This window comes from Elephantulus edwardii, unplaced genomic scaffold (genome assembly GCF_000299155.1).
Source record: "Elephantulus edwardii isolate Elephantulus edwardi_28Jun2011 unplaced genomic scaffold, EleEdw1.0 scaffold00162, whole genome shotgun sequence".
Lineage (NCBI taxonomy): Eukaryota > Metazoa > Chordata > Mammalia > Macroscelidea > Macroscelididae > Elephantulus > Elephantulus edwardii.
This window is the reverse complement of record NW_006399912.1, coordinates 1,617,411-1,642,470: the sequence shown is the minus strand read 5'-3', so window position 1 is coordinate 1,642,470 and position 25,060 is coordinate 1,617,411. Positions and strand designations below refer to the sequence as shown.

General features: G+C 43.7%; 1 protein-coding gene across 1 annotated transcript in view; it reads right to left on the bottom strand.

Moving 5' to 3' along the window:
• Window positions 1-25,060, bottom strand: part of GRIN2A (glutamate receptor, ionotropic, N-methyl D-aspartate 2A) — a 547,317-nt gene that overhangs the window by 79,832 nt on the left and 442,425 nt on the right. Inside the window, exons 9-10 of the mRNA XM_006895214.1 lie at window positions 16,504-16,629; window positions 10,491-10,720 (exon numbers count right to left, since the gene is read on the bottom strand). Coding sequence (XP_006895276.1) covers window positions 10,491-10,720; window positions 16,504-16,629 — 356 coding nt within the window. The remainder of the gene's footprint in view (window positions 1-10,490; window positions 10,721-16,503; window positions 16,630-25,060) is intronic.

Below are 25,060 nucleotides of genomic sequence, written 5' to 3'. Positions count from 1 at the left end.
CAGTCATACTTGACTTAATGGCACCTAACAACAACCACCACAACAAAGAGTCTCACATGAGCCCTCGTGATGCAGTGCAGTGTGAATCCACAAGCTGCTCTGAGGAAGACAGACAGACGGTCTCCTCCAGTAGAGATTTATAGTCTTGGGAACCTAGTGGAGGGTCGCTTTGAGTCAGAACTGACTTAACAGCTGTAGGTTTTAAATCGTCTCAAGGAGTTCTGGCTTGGCACTTCCAACCCACCAGCTGTTCTGATAAGGAAAGATGAGATCGTCTGAGTCTAATAGAGACTTACAGACTTGGTAACCCTACTGCAGATTTACTCTGCCCTCCATCAGAATTAGCCAGATGGCAGTGGGTTAGAGTCTCACATCTATAATGTGAGAAACAGTTTGGGTCCTGATAGCTCATCTCCAGAGTTGCTGTTGTTGATTGTTTTTTAGTTGAGCACAACTCATAGTGACCCTATGAACAAAAGGCCTGAAGCCCCTTTACAACCATCAACATTTATCAAGGTTCATAGAGTTTGCGGAGGTATGTTGTTTATGCTGAGGCTCACCCCACACATCTCCTGTAAACGGGATCTATTGTGTGACTTCTCCCATGTGCATGTAGAAAGAAAGTGATGTGGGCTTTAATGAGGGAAAGGGAGGTGCTGAGGAGTCCAGTGCTGAGAACACCATGGTGATGTAATGACTGTCCTTCTCACTGCCCAGCTTCACTGGCTTCGTCTGGCCTTGGAGCAAGGAAGTCAAGTTCAGCTTCTCTTCCACCACTCAGGAAACTGGGCTGTGGAAGGAAACTGCTTAATTCTCCCTGAGCCTCAGTTTCTCCATTTACAAACAAAAGATCCTGTTTCCAAGGAATCAAGTGGATGCATGTAAAATGCTGGATGGGCACGTGGCATCTTCTAATGTTTGGTAGAGCAAACCTGTTGAGACCTGTTTAGTCTATAATCAATAACAGAGTATTCAATTTGGAGACAAGAAAGTCCAATGGTTAAAGTTACATCTCAAATTGACTAGACCATGATTCTCAGTAGTTGTGCAGTTAGGATGTAGCCATCTCTCATGATCAGATCTGATATAATCTTATCATCTCCATGATGAGTTTCAGGTGGGGCTGTGGTTTGCATCCAATATATAAGAAAGAAACTTCTGACTTTTTTTTTAAACTTCTGGCTTTTAGCTTGCTCTGAATCTTGCATCTGACTTTTCATTATCAGACCTCTAGGTCTTGGAACTTGAGATAGCAGCATGTCATCTAACCTACCAACCTTGGATTTATCCATCTCTTCAGCTATAGGAGTTAGGAGAAGCCTCCAGCCTGACTTCTGACCCATGGACTTGAGACTGGCCAGCCTCTACAATCATGCATGCAAGTCAAATGGGAGATATATAAAGTGACAGAGTGATGGGATTTATGACATTCTAGGCAGAGGCCTAAGCAAAGCAAATTTTCTGCACAATTTAAGCCAAAATCAAGCTCTGATGAGAAAAGTGAGAATAAGACCACTATTATTCTCAATTTCAATCTCTCTTGTTTCTCCTTGTCTAATTCTGATATTCTGGGCTTATTCCCAAGAGGCTGGGCACTGAGGAAAAAACCCATTTAGAGTCAATGCAATTAACTTCATCAGCTACTTAACTGTATTAATAAGGATGTTTATCAGTAGTGATACTATATGGGAATCAGAAATAGCCCTTTGCAAGCAATCTATTCAAGACTTCTTTAAAGAGTTAAACAGCAAGAATGTCACTTTAATAAGGTTCACCTGATATGTTGTTGTTGTTATGTGCCGTCGAGTCGCTTGCAACTCATAGCGACCCTATTTTCAATTCCCTCAAGCACCCATGAAAGATGTACAATGCATAAGACTGAAGAAGAATTTACTTGAATTGTGGTGATGGAGAATATTCAATATACCATGAACTTGCAGAAGAGAAAACAAATAGGTCTTGGAAGACATACAGAGTATTCCTTAGACATGACTCACATACTCAGAGCATGCTAATAGGTGGACCTAATTCCCGGAGAAAGATACCACACTTAGTCAAGGAGAGAGTAAGAAAAAAAATGAAAATTCCCTCAACTAGGTGGATTGACACAGTGGCTGAGACAAGGGCTCCAACACAGCAGAGACTGAGGATGTCCCAGAATTAGGTAAATGCTTTGCTCTGTTGTACATGGCGTCACTATGAATTGGTGTTGTCCGAATGGCACACAGCAACAACAACAACTGTGTGAGCCATCTTCTCAAAACCTCTCTCTCTCTCCCTCTCTCTCCCTCTCTCTCCCTCTCTCATCTCTCTCTCTCTCCTTCACTGGTTTCAGTTCTCTAGACCGCCAGGCTAAGCAGAAAACTATCTTCTGATTTCATTTTCCAAGATGAGGACAGATCTAAATAAAACATGGCATACATTTTATGATGGGAAAAGCAGAGATGTAGGATCAGGAAATCAACTTTTTCAAGAAAAATGCAGCAAATCATTCCTATTTCTCCAACCAGCTTACAAATCAAAAGCTGTACACCTCTTAAAAATATCTCTCTGACTTCTGTAGGGGAAAAAAGGGACTTATTTACAACAAGCATCCTTCTATCATAATGGTCATATCGTAAGGGATTCCAGAGGGATCATCCAGTATGTGTGACCTTGAGGAGAGGGAAGAGAGACCTAGGAGTCTCTTCTGTGAAAGTGGGCTACCAGCAGCCCATCTCCACCATCCAGAAGTAGCATGGTCTCTTGAGAAATATTCAAGGTTGGTGTAAAAAAAAAAAATAATAAAGAAAGAAGAAAAAAGCATGATTTGTTGTAATAACATTTCAGATCCCAGAAGTAAGAAATAGTTTGGATCAGGTAGTAATATTGATAATGAAGGTGAAGAGAGGCAGGAGAAAGAGGAAGGAATAAGGAAGGAAAGGAGTTAAGGAATGAGGAAAAGTCAAGGAGAGGATGCAGGGCAGGAAGAGGAAATAATAAATACAACACAACCATCTCCTGTGCACAAGTGCATCCTCAAGTGGTGTAAATGGTTACATGCCCAACTCCTAACCAAAAGGTTGGAAGTTCAAACCCACTCTGAGGCTTCTCAGAAAACATGTCTGGCAATCTGCCTCTGAAAAGTCACAGCCTTGAAGCCAATTTGAAACGTAGTTACACTCTGCACACGTGGGATCAGGATAAGTCAAGGTCATTTTGTTGACCACTGTGCTGCAGACACTGCGTGAGAATTGTTCTAATCTTCACTCTTCTTTCTTAAGAAATTTAGGGATCTTCATATACAGTTAATGGACTCAGCTGCTTCCTGAACGGCTCAAGGCTTGAGACCACTCGGACACCTCCAGAAGAAAGACCTGGTGATCTTTTTCCTACACCAGTCACTGAAAAGCTTTTGGAATGTAGATCTACTCGGACAAGCATGAGCTCACCATCAGGGAGAGCCGACTGCAGCTGGCTCTGGTCTTAGGGAATGAAGGGAGCTCTGGTGGTTTAGGGGTAAGGAGTTATGCGGCCGACTCAAAGGCACAATGGTTCGAATCCATCAGCTATGGAAGAAAGATGGGCAGTCTCCTTCTATGTGATTCACCGCTTCTGAAAATCCACTGAGGCATCAACTAGGAGTTGATTGTGTCTCAACAACACATAACAGTATCACTGAAGCAAGCCTGGGAACAGGGATACTGAAGGCCACACAGCCATAGAATGGCAGGGCTAGGATTTCGACTCTAGTCTATCAGAACCTTAAAATGCAGATGCTTTTTCCTCTACCAAAGACTTCCCATCAGATATTCATTTCTTCTATCCTAGAGGCCCCGACTAGTGTGAAAAGTATCTCCCAGTTTTACTTAATAATTCCTAAAGGAGGATCTTCAATGAAATGGATTGACAGAGTGGCTGTCACAGCACAGCTGTGTCTGTGCGGATGGCTCCGGCCGGGCAGCTGTTTCATTCTGCTCTTCCCAGCATGGTTCTGAGTTAGAACTGGCTCAGGGGTCCCTAAAAGAATGACAAGAGAAGCATGGCCCCATGAATCCACCCAATCTCATGTGGGTATGTAATAGGCCATGCCGAGGATGTCTTTGAAACAAGCACTGTATATGGTTTAAATGTATAAACCCGAGCTGTTATCTGTATGCTAATGTTGTTGAATGCCATTGAGATGGAATCAACCCACAGCTGACGCTCCAGTGGGCTTTCAGAGGCAATTAATTACAAGGGAGGAGATTGCTCATCCTTCTCCCGCAAAGCAACTGGTGGATTTGAACTGTACGCCTTTGGATTAAAGCACAGCTACTTACCACTAAGCCATCAGAGCTCCCTGCTATTTATAAACATAAATCAAACAATGAAACAAAAACCTAACCACCTAAAACAAAGAAACACCAAAATCCAACAAAACAAACAACATAAAAATACTTGCTTGCAGTATTAAAATAAATGGACTTAATAAAGATTTTCATTTCATAGACTTTCTCAGTATACCTGCTATTAATGTTCTGGTAGCGTGGAACTTATTTACTCTAAGAATTTTGCTGTTTATTTAATTGCACCAAACATTTAATTAGAAGAGCTATCCACCTGCCTCTAATGCACTGAGCATGGGAGTCTCTTGGTGTCTTCTGAGGATATAGAATCTGTTCCAAGGTGTTTCCAAGGCAGTGAAGGTCAGTCAAATTATTAGTGAGTCTAATTATTTTTCCCACAGACTTCATGGTACTTAGACTCAAAACTATGTAGCAAGGGATCTATTTCCCTCAGTTTTACTAAGAGTAACGAAAAGCAAAACATGTAGCAACTTCTTTCTTGAAAATTCACATTCAGGACAAGATTTTCTGATTGTAGGTGAGCATCTCACATGGCTTGCTGTTGTTGTTAGGTGCCACTGTGTCTAGTACGACTCATAGCAACCCTATGAGCAACAGACCTGAGCCCTGTCCTATCCTGTGCCATGCTCACAATCTTTGACACCCTCAAGCACATCGCTGCTGTCACTGTGTCAATCCACCTGGTTGAAAGTCTTTCTCTCTTTTGCTGTTCCTCCACCTTTCCAAGCATGAAGTCCATCTCCAAGGAATAACCTCTCCCAGCAACGTGCCAGTATATGAGATGGATTTGCTCCTTTCTAGGAATTGTTTTTCTTCTTTACACCCATAATGTGATGAACACATATGCTACTGAATATAGTAGAGATTACGAGTCCTGTCCACATGTTGTTAAGTGCCGTCGAGTCGCAGGCGACTCATAACGACCCTATGAAGGAGAGTCCTCAACGCCTGTGTGTTTTTCATCCTCTCTCCAGCTTCATAGGGTTTCCGGAGGCAAACTATTACGGAAGTGGATGTCACTCTTGCTTCCAAGCTTGTTTTAATTGTGAAGCACCACCAAACACTGTCTGCATTGGGTAACCAACCATTAACACATTTGACACATCAGTGTCACAGTGTTCAGCCTCACAGCAACCACAAGTTACTGCTGTACGGCAAGTGGACACACCAGGCTATATGACCTTTGGCTTGATCCACATACCCAGGCTTATCTCATGCTCACAACTAACTTTATCAGACTTACAGTGGGGAATAAGGAGGCACAGGAAGGTGGTTATTGTCAGGTTTGGTGGTCATTAAATAAGTTCTAACCCCTGATGATCCCATGTGTGGCACAATACAATGTTGCCTGGTCTTGTGCCATCTTCAGGATCATAGGCATATATTTGAGTCCACTGTTAAGGCTAGCATCAAGAAAACAAAGATTCTCACCACTGGGCCAATTGGCAGCACGATGATAGATGGAGAAGAGATTGAGATTGTTAACAATTTCTGCTTGCTTGGTTCAACAATCAATACTCTTGGCTCTAACAGTCAGGAAATCAAGAGGTGAATTGTATTAGGAAAATCTGCTGTCAAGGACCTCTCTAGAGTGCTAGAGAGCAATGATGACAGTTTAGAGACTAAGGTGCGCCTGATCCAGGCCATGATCATCGCAATTACTTGCTGTGAATCAGAGAGCTGAACAACGAATGACTACGGATGATAGAAGAAGAACCAATGTCTTTGAGTTGTGGTGCTGGAGAAGAGTACCATGGACTGCCAAGAGAACAAACAGGTCTTTCCTAGAGAAGGTGAAACCAAACTACTCTTTGGAGGCCAGGATTTTGAAGTTCCAGCTCATATAATTTGGGAACGTAGCAAGGAGGGAACAACCCTTGGAGAAGGACATCATGCTTGGAAGAGTAGAGGGACAGCAAAGGAGAGGAAGACTCTGGATAAGAAGGATTGACACAGTAACTGGGGTAATGGAGGCAAGTGTGTCAGACACAGTGAGATTGACTCAGGATAGCACAGGGTTCAGAACTATGGTGCCTAGGGTCGCTATGAGTCACAGGCAACTCGACGGCACATAACAACACCAACCAACCATCTTAGGTGGCTCATTTTCCTGGAAAATACCCCTTTATAATATAGTATAGTTTGATTGGCTAGTTTATAGGAGATTGCCAGATCTACTTTGCCAAGTCTATCAGAAGATCCGTGAAAACTAGTGGCCCTGCTGGTATTTGAAACATCAGAGGCATGTTGTTGTTGTTGTTGTTGTCAGGTGCAACTGAGCTGACTATGACCCACAGCAACTCTATTAGTAACAGATCAAAACCTTGCCTTACACTGTGCCACCCTCATGACCTCTCCACACGCTCAAGCCAATTCTTACAGTCACTGTGTCAATCCATGTCGTTGGAAGTCTTCCTCTCTTTCACTGACTCTACTTTTTTTTGCAAACATGATGTCTTTTCTCCCCAAGCACTGGTCCCTCCTGACAACATGACCAAAGTATGTGAGATGAAGGTTCCAGCTCACAGCGGCACGCAAGCTGCCAGAGTGGACGCGCTGACAGCACCACAGATGGGCGTGGGCGCTGAGGTTACATGACTTCACAAACAGCACAAAGCTGACAGGTGGCCGAGAAAGCACGAGCTGGACTCTGCTAACTCTGCATGCAGCGCTTTGCTGGTGACTTCTCAAATGCTATGCTTTCTAGGTGGGGTTCTCCCAGGAGTAGACCGTGAACCAAGGGTTTAGATGAACACAATTTCTCAAGGAAAGATACTGAGGAAGGTAATGGGAGGGGCGGGGGGAGGCAGGATAGAGCAGAGATGAAGTCAATCAAGAGTACAATTTAGGACTGAGTCCCGGTCTCAGTGTGATCCCCACAGGAGCTCTGGAGTATAAATGCAGCTTAGCGTTTACTTCACTCGGAAGCAAGGGTGGTTATTGTTTTTGTGTACTGTTGAGTTAGAACTGACTCATAGCTGACCCTCTGGTGGGTTTTCTAAGACAGTAAATCCCAGGGGAGAAGATTGTCCAGGCTTCTCCTGCACAGCAGCTGGGGGACTTGAACTGCCTGCCTTTGGAACTGCAGTTCAGTTTCTTACCACTACGCCACCTGGAAGGAAGGGGACAGGTGGGTTTTATATTTACACTTTAGTTGGTTATTTGTTATAGAGCTGTAAGGACTATTGTTGGGTGCTGTCAAGCCAATTTTGACCCCAAGGGCCTTAAATGAGAGTTCTGGTGGTTTACTCCAGAGGGGGTCCTGCTGTTAACTCAGGGGTCGTGCCTCTCTGGTGGTTCAAATCCACCAGAAGGTCCAAGAGGACATGAGAACCAGTATCATCCTGCATGATTTACAGGTCCATCAACCCAGCAGAGGGTCAGCAATGACTTGATTCTGACTCAATGGCAATGACAGAAAAAAAATAGGGAGAGAGAAGGAAACGGAGAGTCAGAGAGAAAGGACTGGGCACTAAAGGACAGAGTAGAACTGCTCCCCGGGATTTCCAAACCTTTATGGTGGCCAAGAGGTAAGAAGCTGAACTGCAATCAAAGCGGCCTCTGTACACTGCATTGAAACAGATGAGGGAGAGAACTGCTTAAAAGGGATATATGATTGGATATTATTGACATAACAGGAGTCAAGAATGAAGGCTGCATAGTGGAGTGGACTTGGGGGAAGGGATTGCCTAACAATGAAAGAGTTTTTCTTTTCAAGGAGAAGAGTGAATGGGGGGGAAGAGGGTGGGCAGGGAGAAAAGTGCATCAATGAATGACTAGAAACCCTAAGCCTCTTTAAACTTCCACTAAAATTAATTTAAAAAAAGAAAACTCACAAAAAAAGGGCCTCTGGCTCAAATCTACCAACTGCTCTGCAGTAGTATCTGTTATTGTTGTTGTTGATTGCCTTCAAGTTGAGCACGACTCTTAGCGACCCTATGAATGAAAGGCCTTGAAGCCCCTCTACAACTATCAACATTTATCAAAGTTCATAGAGTTTCTGGAAGCATGTTATTCAGTAAGCAGATGCCACTCTTGCTCTGCGGGAGAAAGACAGGTGATCTTTTCTGTGTGATTTACTGTCTATTGAAAACCTGCTGGAAGGTCAGCAACGGGCTGGTTCTGACTTGACGGCACACAACAACAACAAAAACAACAGGGGAGCACTCTGCCATTTCTCTTCTCCCACCAAGTGGCTGGTGAGTTCCAACCAGACTTCTCAGCGCGCATCCAAATGCTTAAGCACTGCACCACTGGAGCTCCTTCGCCCGGCCAGCCCTTACAGGGGAAGGCGGCCGAGTGAGCCAGCCGCCTTGGCTGACCTCTGTGGAGGTGACTTGAGCCTCTTCCCTCGCCCCACAACCCAGCCCCTCATGCTGGCTTTGATGCCAGGCTCCTGGGCCTCTTTTCAACCCCAGCTGATGTCAAGGCTGTGCTGAAAAGGCTTTTCACGGACTGATTTTCTATTCAGCAGTTTGTTGAGGAATGCGCAGAGGATATATCTAGACTTATGTCAACAAGATAGGAGAGCGAGGTTTCATAAAGAGAGACAAATTATCCTCACACGCGAGACAGAAAATCTTTGCTGCGCTGCAATCCCCACACTGCTGAGGTCTGCACTGCGGGCTCTTCCTCCTGCACCTCGCATTTCCCAGGGAGGCTGCACCCACTTCACCTCCTTTCTTCCTCAGGCGCGGCTGTCTGAATAGCCACTCAAGCCCTGAAGCTCGGGTTCAGTGGGAAATGGGGAAAGCGGGTGCTGTCAATTCCATTTCAATATCACCCCAGCCATGGGTGGTGTGTCTGTGAAAGGAACTCAAACAGCCCAAACCCAATGCCATAGAGTTGATTCTGACTCAGAGCGACCTGCAGGGCAGAGCGGCCCTGTCTCACGGGGTTTCCGAGGCGCAGCAGCCTGCTACCTCTTTCTCCCTCAGAGCAGCTTGTAGGTTTGAACCAGAGACTTTTGGGGTAGAAGCTGAATGCCTTAACCATGGCACCAACAGAGCACTTCATAAAATGAACCAGTGAGGGAGTGTGTTCCTAGGGAAAACAAACAAACAAACAAACACAACACAACACAACAAAACAAAAACCTACACCAAGCTCAAATGAGTCATAAAAGATGATGAGGGGACAATCTGGTGACACCCTGACTGGAGGCTTCTCAGGAGAAGGATGGAAGTCTCCTCCGTTGACTTGAAGGGAGTAAGTGAATGAGATGAATCAGCAAGAACGGGTAAGCCCATGCTCACTGTCTTATTAGATAACCTGACACTGGGTCTCTGTGCAGATGGTGAGAATTGTACCAGCGAACCACCGCTGCCCTGAGTGAGGCTCCGTGATGACATTTTTCAGGTCCACGTGAAGTTCCTGAGGTGTGGAGCTCTTAAGAGATTTGTCTAAAGTCACAGGGTTTTGAAGGCGGGCAAATGCCACCTGCATCACCCTGCATTTCGTCTTGTCCTGGCTAATAGATCTTCTCACACCTCACACTCTCCTTGGGAGCGCGATGTCCAGTCTGAATGGCCATGTGGCCTTGTATTGCCAAGTCTCAGGAAGCATTAAAGAAAGATCACATGGACATGAAAAGTGACCAAGTGGGAAGACTGTTTGCAGATGACACGCAGCATCTCCCGGGCAGAGAGGAGCTAAACTGAGGGAACTTGTCCTAAAGCTTCCCAGAAATATGACCATTTGGATTAAAAAGAGAGGGGAAATCCTATGTTATTAAGTTCTTGTGTCCAGACGGTGCTGTCACTGTCTGCTGTTGAGTTGACTCCAACTCGTGTTGACTTTATGTGCGTGGTCAACATCGCGTGCTCATCGCTGATGAGGCCGTTGTGTCAATCCAGCTCACTGAGGGTCTTCCTCCACTTCTGCTGACCCTTTGCTGGTAGTGCAGAGGGTCAGCAAAGATGGAAGAGGACCCGCAGTGAGATGGACTGACGTAATGACCTCAACAGTGGTCTCGAACATGGTGGAGACGGTGAAGATGGAATAGGCCAAGATTTCAATCTACTGTTCATAGGTTTGCTAGGAATCATAATCAAATCAGTGGCGCCTCAAAGCCACAACAGTATCAAACAGTCTTGGTGTTTTTGCTGAGGGGAGACCGGCTGAGACCAGCCCGGAGACAACAGGAGAGCAAGGACAGCTTACCTTTTTGTCGCTGAGGCCAGTCACTTGGTCCACAAACTCTTCCTGGATCATGAAAGCGGCCAGGTTGGCCGTGTAGCTGGCCAGGAAGATGACGGCGAAGAAGGCCCAGACCGACACCATGATTTTGCTGGTGGTCCCTTTCGGATTCTGGACAGGCACGGAGTTATTGAACACCAGGCCCCAAAGGAGCCAGATAGCTTTTCCGATTGTGAAAGAAGGCCCGTGGGGTGCTGCAAAGGACAGAGAGTGGGATCAGCACACCCTCCAAACACACACTTATGGGTGTAAAGTCTACCAGAGACGGACTGACATCGGTCATACCCCATCGCCTCCCCGGACCACAGCCTCAATAGCGTCTCTTTTCCTTTTAATATTAACATTCTTTCCACATCTCTATCTAGCTCGACGGGGTAGGGCTATCCCTGCACCTCCACCCCATATTGCTTTAAAAGAAAGAAAAGAAAACGGTTATGCAGAAGGCAGGCTTGAATGAGAAGCAGTGTTATGACCTGTTTTAAATTCAGATTTGATTTCCATTTGGGGAAACCAATCTCCTTAATAAACGTAACGGAAGCCTTATAGACAGTGTGGTGGGGGAGGGAGGGGGCACTCCTCCCTTATTCAGAGGACGTGTCAGCCTACTGGGGGGGGGGGGGGCACACAGTCCAGCAGGAGCGATGTTTGGTATTCTAGTGCAACTGTCCCTAGCAATTGCTTCTGCTCAAACTCAGCTAATGTGGGCACAAAATAGGAATTAGGCCCAACGAGAGCACCCTTTCCAAATGGAGACTTTAAGGAGTGGAATAATAGAGCTTAATTCTTCTACCGCTTCGCAGATGGGTTCAGGGTCACTGAGAAATGAAGAACGGATGCTATTATCACAGCGCTTCCTCTCCCTCGGTCTATCCTCGCCACAGCCACGTGGGCCGCTCTTAAATATTCTGCAAGGCTTCTTGCAACAGACTTAAGGAAAGAGGCAAAACAATCTGCTGAAATTTATTGGAAGGGGGACTACGGAGGCTGTAAAAGGCACACTTCACAGCTTCCAAGTCTTTGGCTGTTTTGCACAGGAAAAATAAAATGCCCTCCCTTCCTGGGAAGGGGGAATTTAAAAAAAAGAAGGGGAAAAAAAGGAGGGCCTTCTTTAACAGAAGGTTAATTTTTATGTCATTTAAGTAAATGAAGAGATGAAGGAAATGATCTACTCAGACTTCGGCTGGTGATGCAAGCCGAGTGGGCAATAAATAAAGTGACAGAAGTGGATTCAGATTGATGGAAGTTATGAGTTTCTGGGCAGGCAGCCGAGGCAAAGCAAGCTTTTTGCACAATTCAAGCCCAAATCAGGTTCCAGTAAGACGTATAACTCCATACGCAACACATTAAAGAGAGGGCAATTAATTCTATTATTCTCAATTTCAATCTTTCCTGTTTCTCCTTGTCTAGTTTTATGATATTCTGGGCTTATTCCCAAGAGGTTGGACACCCCTAGGGTGGGAGGCAGAGAAAGAAATAATTTTGTCTCAATGCAGTTAACTCTATCAACGACTCAATTTTATTAGGGAGTCACATTGATTGGTCGTGACAGCTATGGGGATTCAGAAACAGGCCATAATAAGGGATCTGTTCAAGACCTCTGGGAATGCTTGATTCATGGATGCTATTACGGGGCCATATAATTTCCCCCATAAAGTGCAGTGAGATGTAACTGAAAGCCATTTTGCATGAGGAGGTAAAGAGCTGTCATTTTCCGAGAGCTGATGTGTGCATACATGCAGAAAACACACCACCTCAGAGACAGAAGAGCTGGTGCATCTATCTGCTAGGGTCTCCTCTTAATTAGCTGCTAGGAGAACAAACAGGTTTGTCCCGAAGAGGGTGAAACTGGGCTGCTCCTTGGAGGCAAAGATTCTGAAGCTTCGTCTGACATACTTTGGACATGTTGCAAGGAGAGACCAATCCTTGGAGAGGAATGTCGTGCTTGGGAGGGTGGAAGGATAGTGCAGAGTGGTGGAAGACCCTCAATGAGATGGATTGATTCTGTGACTGGGGTAATGGGAGTAGGTGTGTCAGAGATAGTGAAGTTGGCACAGGATAGAGTAGGGTTTAGACCATTTGTACATAGGGTCCTTATGAGTCGCAAGCGACTCGATGGTACATAACAACAACAACAAAACATGTGTCAGTCAAAGGTAGCCTAATAGGCAGTCCCTGGGTCAGGCTGAAGTTCTTACTGTTTACCAGTAAGTCAGATCTGACCCATAGCTGACCCTCCAGTGGGTTTTTGGAGACAGTCAATCATAAGGGAGGAGATTGCTCATCTTTCTCTTGCAGGGCAGGTGGTGGATTTGAACCATGCGCGTTTGTGATTGGAGTTCAGCTTCTTTCCACTAGGCCACCAGAACTCCTTAACGTCAGTGCCCACATCAGGCAGAAGAGCCATTCATTCCTAACTGTGCCACTAAGAGTTTGTAGAAATCGGATCATGTGCATACGGTTCTTATTTAGACTTACTTCAGTGTAAAAATCATGTTTGACACTTCCTCAGTGATTTGAAAGCTTTATAAGTGACAAGTGAAGGCGGTTTTAATGAATTTGTTGGCAGTGAAGACTGGTTTGATATTTTCAAAGTGAGGGCAAATGTATATAAGAATAAAGGGCAAATAAGAGTTATTTGTAAATCAGACATTTGAAACTCAGTGATTGCCTGAGTAGCATATGATGGCTTGTGGTTCAAGTTTGTTCTTCAGTATATATCTCGTATCTAACCAATGGGCTCAAATGGAGTATGTGTTCAATCATTTCCATGAACAACTGCTTCCTTTGCTATGGCACAAGATGAACTGGATAGGGCCCAGATGCCCAGATTGAAGGCCCAGATCAAGGTTTCTAAAAGAATGCTAATCAAAAGGGTGAAGATGCAAAACAGAACTGCAAATTCTTATGGAATCCAGACATTCTGGAGTCACTGACGCTGGATGGCCCCACTAAACTAAGAAAATCCCTAGACTTTAAAGCAAAACTATTGCCTGATGCTCAGAAAAATAATAATTTATATCTATTTGAAAATAATATTTTCATTAAGCAACACATAGGGAGGTCTGGTGGCCTAGTGGTAAGAAGCTGTGCTGAAATCCTGAAGGCAAGTGGTTTGCATCCACCAGCTGCTCCATGGGAGAAGGATGGACAATCTCCTCCCGTGTGATTATCTGCCTCTGAAAACCTGCTGGAGGGTCAGCTCTGGGTCGGTTCTGACCGGACAGCACACACCACCACCACCAACAAGCAACACAGGGGTTTATTTTTACTCATATGTGACCAATCTGAGGGCAGCAGCATGAAAGGAGAGAGAAGCAGCTTAGGAGAGCAGTAAATTTGTGCTAGTAAATCTCAAAAAACTTTCAGGAAATGTGGCACAGTTTGAAGACTGTAACCACTGTCACCGATTTTACAAGTAGAAACTGTTGGAATGGTTTATGTTTTGTTTTATATCATTTTTCCTAAAGGAAGAAAAGGATAGGGCCATTTGTCCATCCCTCTGTCCATTTCCACTTCCATTCCATTGGTAACCCTTTCTCCTTGCTCCCACTGTCAATCAACTCACGTTTTCATCATAAAGTAGCCCAGTGAGCTTTCTACATTTTGCATGTCTCATAGCCTCTCTTCCTTCTATTCTTTTTTCCTTTAGTTAATGTGGCAAATATAACAGGTAACAAAACATCTGTCATTTCAGCATTCCTCACCTGGGCAGTTCAACAGCATTAATTTTGTTCATCTTGTTAATCAACCATCACCTATTATTTTTCCATCACTCTTAACAGAAGCTCAATGTGCCCTAAGTTTTTCCCTTTCTCCTTCTCTACAATCCAGTAACCACCATAAATTTTGGTCTCTATGCATTTGCTGTCTGGATATGTCATATAAGTAGACAGGTGTAGCTACATTGTTGGTATGATGATTGCCATACAACAAAAATGTGGAAGAAAGGTTGAATGAAAACCCTAATTGCTTTGTAAACTTTCACCCAAATCACAGTAATCATTCCTTTTTTAAAGCTGTCCTCTTATGTTGTTGGGTATTATCAAGTCAAAACCAACTCATAGTTGACCCCCCAGCTGGTTTTCAGAGAGAGTAAATTCCATGGGAGGAGATTGCCCATCTTTCTCCCACAGAAAAGCTGGTGGATTTGAACCACGAACCTTTGGTAGTGCAACTTCTTACCCCTAATCCACCAGAGATCCTTGTCCTCTCATAGACTGACCTATTCCACACAGCACATTCTCAAGGTCTATTCATATTGTAGCATGCAGAAGGATTTTGTGGGTTTTTTTAATGGCTAAGTAATGGTTCACTGGATGGAGAAATTACATTTTGTTTATCTCTTCGTATGATGGTGAAGAGTTGGCATTTTGAAGAAAATCTGAAATGTTTATCATGATTTACTGCCTACTCTGCCCTTCTGACTCTATCTTGTTTGACTGTCTACTCCCCTCCACGAACAACCACCTTTTGTTTCTAGAACATACCAAAGCTGGATTCCATCTCCGTGTTTTCATCTTTACTGTCTCTCTGTATGGAATGCTTTTCTCTCAGTTGTTCATGTGACTGAATCCTTCAGGCTTCAACTTCTGTGTCATTTCTTCTGAAAATCCTTCCTCATTTGACCATCTATTTAAAACAGTGTCTCCACCAGGCCATCATATCTTTACCCTGACTTTTCCTACTTCTTGGAATTTATTACACTCACATCAGTAATCTCTGATTATTAACTTACATTCTTAATGTCAGTTTTTCTCCACAAGATATAAGTTCTCTGAGGGTCAGGAATCTCTAGCCAGTTCACTGCACTATTTCATGAATAGGACAGAATCTGGCACACAGAAATCGTTCTATAGAAGTTCATTCAGTCGATGAGTGGATTCACAAATAGCACAAACTTGGATTCTGACAATGGGCTTTTCTGCTCTACTGTAATGCAATACTCATCAAGCATTGCCTCTGATTCCACTCTGACAGCAAGTACCCGACTGGTTAGTTGCACTGCCCTTTCAGTGAAGGCTGATAGTCTCGCCTTTCAACACAACACACTTATTTATGGCTGCATCTGGTTCGTTGGAGATGGTTTATATAGCAATCATCATTCTTCAATGGTTAGGAAGAAGGAGTATATCAAGAAAATCAACTTCCTAATAGTTTCCCAAGATCTGTTGGCTGTTTCCAACAGTGAATCTTTCAAGCAAGGAGAGTAAGTGGCAAACTAAAGTGCTCTATTGTTGAATAATTCTGAGTCCCTGGAAGATCTCTCATTTTGCACCATATCAAGTAATGTTTTAGGAATGAGACCAGGTTCTGGCACCCTTCTGCTGAATCCATCCACTTAGAATGCATGGATTGAGCAAAGTCTGCTCAAATGATGCCAAATGTTTATGTACATGACATGCATATGACCTTGTGGGGGAATATCTTAACAAGTTACAGCCAAGGAATGCCTCCCTGACCAATATTCTCTCTGCTGATGGCCACTTTATCAAGCGGGAGCACTAGGGTCAGGCACTGTCAAGAAGAAAAAAGAAACTCTTTGGGGGGGAAATACTGTTTTAGAATTCTACAGATTGCTACATGAAAGCAAATGTGATGGCCACAGCCTGAAGAACGCTCTTCAGTCGGGATCTAGACATTTGTTTTCTTTGATGGGACTCGTTACAATTTTCCCATTTTCTTTGGCATGTACTTTTTTAAAATGAATTGCCCTCATCCAATCTGATTTCCAGCAAATGAAACACCAGTGGGCTTTATACTACAAAAATATCAGACTGCGGCATTTTGTTTATCCTTTGTTCAGCTGATGTAGATAACCCACAGTTGTTGGGCGTTATGTGGAGCATCGGTGGTCCGATGTTGCTCATACAATGATATACAGGGAGGTGAGAGGGCATCATGCATTCTATAGGTGAAATCTTCACTGAAGGTAATGAACCAGTTTCATCATGAACCATGCTCAGGAAGGCATCCTCACCTTTCCCTTTGGCTAAGTTTCTGTTGTATCCAACAGGACTGAAGTATTCGAAGACAAAAACAGCAATGGCGGAGACAATGAGCAGCATTACAAACATCATCACCCAAACGGAGGCGCTGAAGGGCTCTGTGGGAAAAGAAACATGGTCAGTCCCCTCCTCAGCATCTCAGGGCCCCCTGGAGGCTCAGATGCCCACTGGCCGACTCAATGAGAAGCTTCTGCTAATGCAAATCAGAGCACCTAACACCATCGTACAGTCAGTCACCTTATAAGACTGTAGACAAAGACAGAACAGTACAGAAAGTGTGACAGAGCAAGTCAGGGATCCTCAATACAAATGCAAAGATAAGACTGAGGGAGGAAGTGGGGACACAGGTAAAGAAGTCACGGGGTCCTATATAATAATAGATGCACCCAGGAGTCAAAGCTAGAGAGGGGTAAGATTAGACGCAAATTGGTAGTCATAAAAAAAACTCAACTCATTGCTGGTGAGTCAGAACTAACTCAAAGCTGACCCTCCAGTGGATTTTCAGAGGTTGTAAATGATGTAAAGACACAGCCCGTCTTTCTCCTTCAGAGCAGCTGGTGGATTTGAACCATCACAGAGAGCCACCTTAAGGTAACTCTCATGATCTATGCGAGTTCCCTTGGGCAGCTGTGTTGTTGTTATGTGTCATCAAGTTGGAACTGATGCAGAGCAGGGTCTTGAGCAGATTTTTAGAGGCTGTAAATCTCACAGAAGGAGATTACTCATTTTTTTCTCATGGAGCAGCTGGTGGATTTGAACTACCTGCCTCTACCTCTAAGCCACCAGACAGTTATTCATGTTGTGTGCCATTGAGTTGACCTTGACTCACAGTGACCCCATGAACGACAACCCTGCCCTATCCGATGCCGTCCTCACCATCTCTAACCCACTTGGGCCCATTGCTATAGTCACTGTGCTAATCCACCTTGATGAGGGTCTTCCCTTCTTACACTGACACTCCACCTTTCCAAGCATGGTGTTCCTTCTCTAAGGACAGGTCTCTCCTTAAAACATTCTCAGAGTCTGTGAGACAGAGTTTAACCATCCTGATGGAATACCAACTGACATAGTTCAACAACTAGATGCAGCTCTGGATGTGTTGTCAGGCTGTGCCAAGAAATCAGAAAGACAGCTCCTTGGCCAATTGACCGAAAGAGACCCATATTCATTCACATTCCCTGAAAAAAGGTATTCATAGTGTGAAATACAATGTATATGAACTTTGTAAGCAAACCAATATAAAGTAATTTTTTTTAAAAAAAACACATCAAAAAATAATAAAAGGTGATCCAACAGAATGTGGAAATGATTGAACAGGCAGCCATGGGCAGCTGCAAAAAGGCAAGATTTTAACTGTTAAAATTTATATACAGGGGATCCCAGGAGGATTATAACCTATGATTTTAGTGGCTCTGAAAACCTGCTAGAAGGTCAGCTATAAATTGTTTCCAACTTGACAGCACACACCAACAAGATAATCTGTTCGAAAAGGACCATGGAATCCTGGAGTTAGTGGGAATACTGGAAGGTTGGCATCCAGGACGTTGGCCTTTTTCTTTGGCTGACGTGGGGTAGCTACAGCCTCAACAGCTGCATGAGCTTCTCAGAATCTTCCAGATTGCTGAGCCTAAAGAGACACCAACTAGAGTTGGTAATTCGAGAAATACGATATAGTTAGAATGATAGATTGAGTTTATCATTCAAACTGGCTGGTTTGAGAGATTAAACATTGGGAATATTTTTTTCTATTTTCTATTGGTTTGCTTATAAAGTTCGTATATATCGTGTTTCACACTATTCTTCATTCACATCAGTTTCATGCAATCATTTTCATGAATTATGTTTTACAAAATTAATCCTCATGGGACCTTGTCCATCATTAGCCTGTCTTTTCACCTGGATCCTTCCCATTTCCTTCACTCACTCACTCTACCCACAAAACTGTGCAACCCTGTGGTTTTTATCCCTCCCTATTCTCAACCCTTCTCCTCTTGGGTCTCCATACATGTTTTACTGTTTATCCTTCTATTTTTACAGTAATGGTCTCATGCAGTATTTGTCCTTATGAGACAGAGTTAGTTCACTCAGCATAATGCTCTCCAGTCTCTCTCTGAGTCTTTTTCCCCCCTCTGAGTCTTTTTATAAATGCAATCTTTGAACAACTGAATGAACATTTGAGAAGTTTCAGACAGGCTTGGAAGTGGGAGTGGCATCCACTTCCTAACATGCTTCTGGAAATGCCAAGAACTTTGATAAATGATGATAATTATAGAAAGGCTTCAGGCCTTTTGTTCATAGGGTCACTATGAGTCGTGCTTGACTCGATGGAAATCAACAACAACCACCACAAAATCATTAAATTACATGATGCAATATTTTATGTAGTACATATTAAAAGAAGGTATACAAAAGAATGGATAAAGTATGGTTAGTTGTAATTCTAGTTTTACATAAATGATTTCATGATTTTACATGATTTCTGTTGTTAGTGAGCTAAGTTTAATTAAGATAAATTTTAGTTTCAATCTCATTGATTTCTTGATGCTCATCAATGTTATTTAAGCCAAGTAAATGATGTTGTTACCTGTTACTTGTTAATATTTTTTTGCACTGTCAAAACTCTACAATACCAAGTATTCTTTCCATTTCTCAAATTAGCCTATAGGCAACAAAATCATACCAATTTAGTAATGACGTGTATCCAAAAAGGAAACATAAAGTAATAAAGGGATTGAAGATGAGCAAATGTGCAGGATCAACCCACTGCTGTGAAGTTGACTCTGACTCAGCAACCCCACCTGACAGAGAAGAACTGCCCAGTGAGGTTTTAAGGCTGTAAATCCTTACAGAAGTAGACGGTCTCATGTTTTTCCCAGAGAGCTGTTGGTGGATTCAAACCACTCATCTTTTAGTTTGCAGCCCAACACTTAATCCATTGTGTCAACAGGCCTCCTGGATTCAGGAATAATGATACCGAAGTAACTCTCCACAATTACTGGCATGGTGGAGGATCACTGTAACTGAAAAATATCTGTATGTATTTGAAGCGATCCTGGCACACTGTGCATTATCTGTAATTGATTCAAAGTCCCCTTCGAGGACAGAAGAGGTCTGCCTCCAGGATTTCCTACACTGGCAGCTAATGGGAGCAGATTTGTGCATCTTTATCCCAGGGGAGAAGCTGGTGGTTTCAAACTATTAACCTTTCAGCTAGCAGCTGAGGGTTTGATCACTGTGCTGCCAGAGCTCCTTAGCACATTATATAAACCCAAACCCAAACCCCACTACCATGGAGTTCATTTCAACTTACTGTGACTCTGCCATTGTCTGATATGACAGAACAACTCTGCCTGGTCCAGTGTCATCCTCAGTGTCAGACTCTGCTGTGCTCAAGCCCACTGTTGCAATCACTGTGCCCACCTGGCCCCTTAAAGGTCTTCCCACTCCCTTGCTGATCCTCCTTGTCTCTAAGCACGAATCCTTTAAGGTCTGGTTCCTTCTGACAACAGGCTCAGTGTATGTGAGTAAGTCTCAGCATTCACGCTTCTAAGGAGCATTCAGGCTGCACTTCCTCCACAAGACATTCGTTCCCTCCTTAATCGACAACAGTCAGACTTCTTGGAAACTCTTCAACTTTTGTTGTTGTTTCTGTTAGATGCCTCTAAATGGACTATAAGCTATAGAGATCCTATGGACGACAGATCTAAACCAGCCCTATCTTGACTCCTCCCCATGATACTGTTATAGTCACCATGTCAATCTGTGCCATTGAGAATCTTCCTCTATTTTTTTTTTCTTATACCCCACCTTTCTCATCGTGATGTCTTTCCAGAAACTGGCCTTTTCTGACAACATGACCAAAGGATGTGAAATGAAGTTTCACCATCCTCGCCTTTAAGAAGTACCCCGGCTGCACTTCCTCTGAGATGGACTTGCTTGTTCTTTTTGCAGTCCATGTCCTCTTGTCCATTCAGTACTCTTGCCCAACATCATAACTGTTGTTGTTATATGCTGTTGAGTCACCTGTGACTCATACCAATCCTATTTATGACAGCTCTGAAGACTTTTCTATCCCTGAACCAATCTCACTGTCTCTGACACACCTATCCCTATTGCCCCAGCAACTGTATCAAGCCATCTCATCTGGGGTCTTCCTCTCCTGCCCTGTGCCTCCACTCTTCCAAGTATGATGTCCTTCTCCAAAGAGTGGTGTCTCCTGACCACATGCCCACAGTATGTGTGATGGAATAAAATCTCCCACAGGTTCCCCAAGGCTGTAATGTTGATGGGAACAGATTGCCATGTCTTTCTCCTCTAGGTTTGAAACCCTGACCCTCTGCTTAGCAGCTGAGCGATTAAACCACTGTGCTATCAGGGCCTGTCCAGCACTCTGTATATACACATACACAGTACAAATCAACAGAATTGCTGAGGACTGTATTCTGTCCAGAGTCCTGGTGGGTGGGTGGGGAATCATTCTAGTTCAAAACAGGTGTTTCTATTAATCTGATAACTTCCTTTTACTGTAAATTGTTGATAATAATACTTAAGAAGCATATTAGAGGGAATCTTTTCTGTGTTCTTCTCCTTAAGCTTCCAGTGCATTTGTCAGATATATCAAAACCCCAAATCCTTAGTTGGGTTGATGTTAACTCACGGTGACCCTGTAAGAGTAGAACTGCTTGCTAGGCTTTCTAAGATTGTAAATATGCACAGAAGCAGACCATCAAATATTTCTTCAACTGAGTAACTGGTGGGTTTTCACTGATGGCCTTTAGGTTAGCCACCAAATGCTTGAAACACTATGCCATCAGGGCTCCTGGGTTGATGTGTCCTAGCTTGGAAGAGCAGAGAGCCTGTGAAACAGAGGAAGACCTTCAATGAGATGGAATGACATAACTGCAACGATGGGCTTGACCATAGAGGATCTCGGGAAGATGGTGCAGGACAGGGCAAGGTTTTAATCTGTACGTCCACTGACCTGAGCATCTGTATGACTAAGGTGCGCCTGATCCAAATCATAGTCTTTTCAACTGCTTTCTATGCATCTATCTGAGAATTGGGCAATAAACATGGAAGAAGGAGAAGAACTGATGCCCTTGGATTGTGTTGAAGAGTATCCAATATCGAACAAACTGCCAAAGAACAAACAAATCTGTCTTGGAAGGAGCGCACTCAGAGGGCTCATTCCAGGCAAGGCCGGCGATCCTGGGGCTCACATACTTCGCTCAAGGTCGGGAGCAGCCGATCCATGGGAAAAGACGGAATGCTGGGAAAGGGCAGGGGGTCAGAGAAAGGGAGGAATACCCTCCCCAGGATCAACGGACGCAGTGACTCCACCAGTGAGCCCGAGCATGACGGAGACTGTGCGGAAGGTGCTGGCTAGCGAAGGTTCAGATCCATTGTTCACAGGGCTGCTATGAGCTGTGGTTGACTCGACAGCCCCTAACAGCAACAGTTCCTAACTCACAGGTCAGGAAATCAGGGGGTGGATAAGAAACAGCTGACTCCAGCTGTTCCTCACTTGGAAGTTACAACACCTGGTCTTAAACTTATGCTCATGGAGATAAACGTCTTCTGTTCCAGTGTTTTGGTAAGTTAGTAAATTGGTTCCTACAAGGGTCCCAAACGATGGCTACTCTGAGGCAGACACAGATACACCCAGAGAAAAGCATGAACACAGTGACAAGTCTCTGTCCTATGTCCAAGGAATGGACCAGGAACCCATTTCAATAGCTCTGGGCTACATCCTCTGAGGACATAAAACAGACACATTTGCTCAGGAAGTGACTTCAATTGAAAAGAGTCCAGGTCAGCATTTCTTCGGATCAGAAAATAATAATAATATTAATAATAATAATTCAACCTGCTCAGAAGGTCTTTGGGATTAACTGCATGGAAAATATTGCGAGCGACGTCACTGCTGTCCTTGAAGGGCCGCTGGTTACATTTGTACACAAAAGCTCAGCGGCATCACCTGCGAGTGTTCCCGAGGCGAGTTAATGGAGTTTGCGGAGGAGAGAGAATCGGAAATAATGAAGAGCAATGCAATCAGATTGTGAATGTTTCTGCTCTTCCAGATGACTGAGCCAGTGAATGGGAAAAATGTAGCTTTAGCACGGTTCATTATGACTTCCAGAACCTGCGGATAATGACTGTAAATAAGGCGGGTGCATAGGCAATCGAATTGGGATATAATTTAGTGACTAGGAAAAATATTAAGCCTCCTGGGTTAAAAAAAAACAAAAACAAAAACAAAAAACCACAAACAAAACAAAAACCAACAACAAACCAAACCAACAAACCAGTGTCCGAAAAGACTTTTGTCTGACTATAATTTGTGTTTTTTTTTCTTTTTGTTTTGTTTTCTTTTTAAAGCTACAGCAGAGTAATGGCCAGCCATGCGACAATTATCTTTTTTTTTTGTTGTTGTTGCCTTAGCAGTGTTATTTGAGGTAGAGTATTAAAATCATTCACATTTGTAATTGAATTTGTAATTGGCTATGTTAGTAATAAATTCAACTGCCTGTTGAAAAGAGAAAATAAAGCTACAATAGGAAAAAGAAAGGGAGAAGGAGGTTTGGCTAAAATTAGCAAACACATTTGACTTTGCATGGAAATGTTCTACTGATGCAGGTAAGATAAAACCTGGAGAAACTAGGTTGAGGCCAGATTCAATACCAGCGACCCATTTTTTTATGAGACAAGCCAATTGATATTTCTCTTTTCCTCGGTGAACCGGGAAAAATTTCTTACTCGCTTACAGAGGTGTGTGGTAACTTGTTAAAAGAAGCCAAACCCCTTCCCATTTTCACTCCTTAAACTCGGCTCCTCTAACTGCATCTTTGTTTTCATGGGAGAAATTACTGGTTAAAGGGTCTGATACAAAATAAGGACAAAAAGTGCTAAGCCCCACATCTCATCTCACAGACCAAAACCAATTGCCTTCAAGCCAGTTCTGATTCCGGGTGATGCCAGGTGTTCCAGGGCAGAGCTGCTCCCGAGGACTTCCTTGGCTGTAAACACTACACAAGCTGAATCGCAGGCTTTTCATTCACGGAGCTGCGGGGTGGGTCCGAATGACAAGCTGGCAGATTAGTAGTTGAGTGTAACCGCTTACAGCATCAAGAGATGGTAAAAAATATTACTCACTCATTTCTGTTGAGTTGGAACTGACTCATAGCTGACTCTTCATTGGGCTTCTGAGGCTGTAAATCACTCGAGAAGATGTTTCTCATCTTTCTTGCATGGAGTCATTGGTGGATTCGAACCCCCAGAGAGGTACGACCTTTAGGTGAGCAGTGCAGCTCCCTACAGACTTTGCGACCAGAGCTCCCTAGGAGTGACTAACAAATACACATCTGTCCAACAACTACGAACATTCTTAGCCTGCTGTACCTATCAGTAGGGATAACACTGGTTTCCCTGGTATTGCAAAGCTCTCTTACTTAATAAGGTGTGGGTCTCTTTCTCCAGGTCAAAGGAACTGAAGGAACACAACGAAGTGTCTGTTTGTCAAGGTCCACATTGCGCCAACAAAAGTTGCAAACATTGAAGCAATGAGCGCAAAAACAAAATCCGCTGAGTGGCAAGGATTCCAGCGGCTTAAATGGATTATCAAAACTGAAAACAGTAAATCCATACGTCTCTGTGAGTGAAGCAGTATCCAAAATCCAGTCAGTCAACATTTCACTCAAGAGAATGAAGCATAAAAAGTTACGCTGGATGCAAACATTACATATAAATGAAGAGAGGGGACAATTAAGTCTAGCTGCTGGAGATTGATGTCCACAAATTTTCGCTAGTCAGAAATTCTCTCAAACACATAACACGCATTTTTCAACTTGGGAAAAAGATAAGAAATTTAGTTGATGCTGGTAGTACAATAGTGAAGGAATTCAGCTACTAACCAAAAAGGTTGACCGTTCAAATCCGCCAGGTACTCTACAGGAGAAAAATGTGGATGTCTGCTTCAGTACAGATTTACAGGCTTCAGTACAGATTTACAGGCTTGGAAACTCTATGGGGCACTCCTACTCTGTCCTACAGGGTCTCGAGGAGTCAGAATCAACTCTATGGCAGCAGGGGAGAGAGGGGTTCGTTTTTTTGTTGTGGTTCATCTAAATATTTACCCTCACTAGTGTACCAGTCACAAAACCAAAAGATGAGTCGGACTGGAAAAATCTGCACTATGGATCTCTCCAGAGTGCTAAATAGCAATGATGTCAGTCTAGAGACTAAGGTGCACCTGATCCAGGCCACGGTTTTCTTGGTTACTTGCTATACATCTGAGAGCTTGCTAATGACTAAGGATGACTGAAGAAGAATTGATGCCTTTGAGTCATGGTTCTGGAGAAGAGTCTTGAACATACCATTGATAGCTAAGAGAACAAATAGGTCCTGGAGAGGGTGAAATCAGTTTGCTCCTTGGAGGCAAGGATTTTGAAACTCTGTCTCATGTACTTTGGGCATGTCACCAGGAGGAAATAGTTTTTAAAGAAGGACAGCATGGATGGAAGGGTACAGGTG